At 49.5% G+C, this 5,921-nt stretch overlaps 1 protein-coding gene across 1 annotated transcript in view; it reads right to left on the reverse strand.

Moving 5' to 3' along the window:
• FUS (FUS RNA binding protein) overlaps nucleotides 1–102 on the reverse strand; it is a 10,903-nt gene extending 10,801 nt beyond the window's left edge. Inside the window, exon 1 of the mRNA XM_015570693.1 lies at nucleotides 31–102. Within this exon, the coding sequence (XP_015426179.1) occupies nucleotides 31–102 (72 nt within the window). The remainder of the gene's footprint in view (nucleotides 1–30) is intronic.
• Between the last annotated feature and the right edge of the window lie 5,819 nt (nucleotides 103–5,921).

Below are 5,921 nucleotides of genomic sequence, written 5' to 3' on the forward strand. Positions count from 1 at the left end.
GAGGTTTATGTACGCCGCCCGCCCACGTACCGCGGGGGACCGTACCAAGTGCGGAAAGCCAAGGGGGGTGTGGCCGGACTCCTCGCGCTCTTCAGAAATCATGGAGGGCCGAGCAGGCAGAAGGGAAACACATTAACTAAGAACATATGAGTCTTCAAATAATATATATAATCGTGTTTTTTCTAACAAAGAACTCCGATTCGCTCTGGAGGGTAGCCCACGACTACCTTCACCCCTGAGAGGCATAATGGTAGAGTCTAATTCCCTGGGGGCGGGGCGAGGGGCCAGGGCTTCCGCCGACTGAGAGTCGGGGCGGAACCGAAATTCCTTCGGCTGGCGCGGTTCGCTGAGCCCCACTTTCACTCAGGAAGGCGAGCTCCTGCGCCCCTTGCTCCCCTGACAGCACACTCCGACCTTCTCCCTGCCTCTCGGTTTTCACTTCACCGTCTTATATATGTATATACATATGTATTTTTTTAATTGATTTCAGAGAGGAAGGGAGAGGGAGATAGAAACATCAATGATGAGATGAGAGAGAATCTTTGGTTGGCTGCCTCCTGCACGCCCCACACTGGGGATCGAGCCCGCCGCCCGGGCTTGTGCCCCAACCAGGAATCTAACGGCGACCTCCTGGTTCATAGGACCACACCGGCCAGGCTGATTGACGCTCACCCATTGGGCCACACTGGCCGGGCCACTTCACCGTCTTTAGGGGTTGCGTTTCTTTAGTCCTTACCAGGATTTGTAGGTTGTGGCTTTTTAAAAATATTTTTATTTTTTGTAATATATCTTTATTGATTTCAGAGAGGAAGGGAGAGGGGAGAGAAAGAGAGAAATATCAATGATGAGAGAGAATCATTGATCGGCTGCCTCCTGCATGTCCCCTACCAGGGATCAAACCTGCAACCCAGGCATGTGCCCTTGCCCGGAATCGAACCCGGGACCCGACGTTCTACCCACTGAGCCAAACCAGCTGGGGCTAAAAATATTTTTATTGATTTTTACAGAGAGAAGGGAGAGGGATAGAGAGAAACATCAATGAGGAGAGAGAATCGTGGATGGGCTGCCTCCTGCACCCCCCCCCCCAAAGGGGATCTAACCCACAACCTGGGCATGTGCCAGACTGGAATCCAACCGTGACCTCCTGGTTCATGGATCCACACCGGCCAGGCTGATCATAATTTTCTGACCTGCAAGAAAGCATAGGATTTAGCCACGACCCCTGGATCCTAGTCTGGTCCAGCTCTGATCACCCCACCCAAACGGCCAGAGCTTTAACCCCGACTAGCCTTGGGACCCTTGCACAGAGCTTAGAGTAGGGGTCTCTGTGTCCTTCCCTGAAGCCCTACCAAGAAACCCATGGGAAGATCCACAATAACTGACACTTGTATAGGGCTTAAGTGGTTTCAAATGCACAATTATTTTCCATCACAATCTTGTGAAGAAAGTAAGAGTATCTCCATTTTATAGGTAAGAAAAGTGAGACTCAGAGTCCAAGTGCAGCTAAGTCTCCGAGGGCCTCATGGAATCCAGGTCTATGTGGCTGAGAAACACTCCTTTTGTTGATTCCTGGGATACTTGCAGTGTTCTGAAGCCTGTTGACTCCCTGTGAGACCGAGAACAAAAAGTGAAATTCAAATTAACTTGCAACTTGCACTCTAATCAGCCTAGGCTAGAGAAGGAAACTTGAATGTATCAAATAAAACAAGACAAGGGAAATTGTTCCTGGTACACATGCAGATTTTCCTTTCCAACTTACCTTTTTTAAAAAATATATTTTTTTTTATTGATTTCAGAGAGGAAGGGAGAGGGAGAGAGAGATAGAAACATCAATGATGAGAGAAAATCATTGATTGGCTGCCTCCTGCGTGCCCCCTACTGGGGATCGATTCCACAACCCTGGCATGTGCCCTTGACTGGAAGCAAACCTGGAACCTTTTAGCCCACAGGCTGATGCTCTATCCACTGAGCTAAACCAGCTAGGGCCCAACTTACCTTTGACCTGGGTTCCAGAAGTTCCTTTTTAGGTTAGACACGTATTCCTGGAGAAAAATTGAGAGGTATTCCCTAGGCCTGCCCACAAACTTCTACTAACCCCCTGATTGAGGCCCTGATGGCTTTTGAACACCCTGTCACCCACCCACACTGGGAGGGCAGGGTGACTCTGGAGTAAGGGAAAAGGAAGTCCACCACTCATTCATTCATTCTACAAATATTTATTAAGTATCTACAGTGTTCCAGGCACTGTTCTGGAACCTGAGGATGCACTAGTGTACAAAATAAATGAGGCAATTTAATAACAAAGCTAACATTTAATAATGAAATATTTATATCCTATATAATAAAAGGCTAATATGCAAATAGACCGAACAGCCGAACAAACGGTCACTAAGACATGCACTGACCACCAGGGGGTGCGTGCGGAACATGGCAGACGTTGGTAGCAAGCAGCACAGCGCATAACATGGTGGGTGTTGGCTGTGGCGGGATGGTGGAGCAAGCGAGTTGGGGAGCTAGACCAAGGCAGGGCGCTGGTTGCTGTCATCGGGGCAAGCCTCATGGTTCTGAAAATTCTTTGCTCCCCCACGCTGCAGTCTCGCCTTGCGCTCACACCTGCTGCTGGGGCCAGCCCCACTTGCACCCACTGCCAGCGCCTGGTGCCAGCCCTGATCGCTCAGCGCCATCATCAGAGGGTGGGAGCGGCTGCAGCTGCTGGCCTCAATCATCCCTCAGGGCTTCTCCACCACCCCTGCTCCTGAGGGGCGATCACAACCAACAGCCACCGCTTGCACCTACTCCCAGTGCCGGGGTCACTGCTCCCACCCACTGCCGGTGCTGGCCCCACTCACACCCACTGCTGGTGCTGGAGCCGCCGCTTGTACCTGCTGCCGGTGCCTGGCGCTGGTCCCAATCATTTGGCACCGTCAGCGGGTGTGAGCGGTGGCTGCCAGCCCCAATCGCCCCTGAGGGCTTTTCCATCTCCCCCTGCTCCTGGGGGGCTATTGGGGCAGCAGCTACCACTCACACCCGCTAACGGCACCACCTCTGCTCACTCACTGCCAGCCCCGGGCCATGAGTGGGTGAGAGTGAGGCTGGCACTGTGGCAGCAGGAGAGGGGCTGCCGGCAGACCCAGGACAGGGAGCCTTGGCAGGAGGGGCCAGGCAGGGGGGCAGAGGATGGGCCAAGACCCGCCCCTGTACCCACTGCAGCCTCGCAGCCCACAGCTCTTTTCAAGGTGCACGAATTTGTGCACTGGACCCCTACTATTAAATATATAACATTTATAATAGGGTAACACTTTGATAAATCTTACCAAGTGTCAGGCACTCTTCTGAGTGCTTTGATTATAACTTGTTTAATCTTATTCCTCACAACAAAAGGTTGATGTGAGGATTACACTTTACAGATGAGCAAATTGGCACAGAAATGTCAATAAAAAGCTGTGCCCTGGGCTTTCTGCACAGAAAGTGGCAAAGCCGGGTTCCCAACCCAGGCAGCGTGGCTCAGAGTTCCTGCTCTTAGCCCTGTGCTTCCACAGACATCACTTGAGCACTGTGTAAATTGTACCAAGCCTGAGGCATTCCCGGAGAGAAAGATAAGAAAGATCCTGCCCAGCCCTGGCTGGTGTGGCTCAGTGGATCTAGCATCAGCCTGCAGACTGACGAGTCCTGGGTTCAATTCTGGTCAAGGGCACATGCCAGGGTTGCAGGCTCAGGTCCCCAGGAGGAGGCATGCAGGAGGCAGCCAATCAATGATTATCTCTCATCATTGATGTATCTATCTCTCATTCCCTCTCCTTCTCTGAAATGAATAAAAATCCTTTTTTTTAAAGCATGGAAAAGGTTTAAATGGCTTTAATGGTTTCCTCTCCAAACCTGTGATCCCCTGAACATTATCCTCTGACCCCTAGCAAGGATTCCAGGTTAAAACTGGCTCTAGACAATCTCATCTACATCCTGCCTACAGCCCCCTGATGTGAGTCCAGCCAGGACCCTCCTGAGTGCCAGGCCTCTTTCTTGATCATCTTTGTTGGGCTAGGCTATGAGAAAACCTGCTTGACTCTGTGACTTAGATTTATTACGTAGATCCCTTTAATGATACTAAGAATCTGTTAAACAGATATTACGACCTTCACGAGAGCTGGTCCTGAAAGACGGAAGGCTTGGGCTGCTGTGCTGGCCAGAACATCTGAATTTTCCACAAACGGTTGCTGCCCAAAAGCATCTTCTTGACAAAAGTGGGCTGTTGTTCATGGAGCATTTTGAGATCTTGCCTCCCGGCAGTGTCATCAGTTTGGCTCAAATAAATTCTTGTAAGTCTCCACAGGGGTGCAAGTTTCTTACGTCTACAATTCTGTGGCATGAGGCAACAGCGCTGGAATTTCCACTAGAAAGTTCTGTGTTGTTGGCCCCTCGGCCTGGTGTGTATGACGGGCTGGGAGGTATCCAAGCTTGACTCTGTCAACATAAGAAACGTCCAAACCTGTCGAGAATTTTTATGAGTTTATTTGAATCAAACTGATGACACATGCCAGGGAGCAAGATCCCAAATGCTCTGAAAAAACGGAGTTTTGCAGTTTCTTTCATGCACTTGAAATTAAGGAGGGAATGTAAGTAAGATTGCGTGGAGGTGGGAGAAAGCAAGGCCAGGATTGGATTACAGGATAGCTAACAGGGTTATGTGCTCTCTCGAGGGTGGTCACGGCTTTTTTCTAAGGTGTATTAACATAGCCAGCGGTTCTCAACCCTCCTAATGCCTCGACCCTTTAATACAGTTCCTCACGTTGTGGTGACCCCCAATTTCATTTTTACAAATTGAACATAATTAAGGCATAATGATTAATCACAAAACAATATGTAATTATATCTGTGTTTTCCAATGGTGTTAGGCGACCCCTGTGAAAGGGTCGGTCTACCCCCAAAGAGATCGTGACCCACAGGTTGAGAACCACTGTTCTAGAATATTTATGGTTCTGTTACTTACATATTTGACTCTGTCAACATAAGAAACGTCCAAACCTGTCGAGAATTTTTATGAGTTTATTTGAATCAAACTGATGACACATGCCAGGGAGCAAGATCCCAAATGCTCTGAAAAAACGGAGTTTTGCAGTTTCTTTCATGCACTTGAAATTAAGGAGGGAATGTAAGTAAGATTGCGTGGAGGTGGGAGAAAGCAAGGCCAGGATTGGATTACAGGATAGCTAACAGGGTTATGTGCTCTCTCGAGGGTGGTCAGGGCTTTTTTCTAAGGTGTATTAACATACCCAGTGGTTCTCAACCCTCCTAATGCCGCGACCCTTTAATACAGTTCCTCATGTTGTGGTGACCCCCAATTCCATTTTTACAAATTGAACATAATTAAGGCATAGTGATTAATCACAAAAACAATATGTAATTATATCTGTGTTTTCCAATGGTGTTAGGCGACCCCTGTGAAAGGGTCGGTCTACCCCCAAAGAGATCGCGACCCACAGGTTGAGAACCGCTGATAGAGGCACAGACACACGGACAGGGCTTGCTTAAGGCAAAGGTACATCTTTTACTAAAAAGTTGTCTGTCTGGGGCATGACGCAGGCAGGCGTTTATGATCCGATCACCCTGCGAGGTGACTTTCCATGGAGCCCGTTTTTAAACCACAGTCGCCACGAATCAACGTTCCTTTCTCTTTAGTGCTTCCTTCAAAATGCACAGCTGCACGCAGGCACTATTGCTCTCTTACTTCCCCCGCCAGTGCCCAGGACAGGAAGTGCCCCTGGGCGGGCGGGCACTCGGGTTTTGTGTCTCTATGAGAGGTTGCCACGGTAAACAGAATTAGGAAAGTAAACTGGGCAGGTAACTGGGCTGTGCAGAGAGAACACCTGCTTGGAGCAGCGGGAAAGGGACACGGGCACAGACTGGGTCTGAACAAGAATGGCAGG

Source organism: Myotis davidii, unplaced genomic scaffold (genome assembly GCF_000327345.1).
Source record: "Myotis davidii unplaced genomic scaffold, ASM32734v1 scaffold1047, whole genome shotgun sequence".
NCBI lineage: Eukaryota > Metazoa > Chordata > Mammalia > Chiroptera > Vespertilionidae > Myotis > Myotis davidii.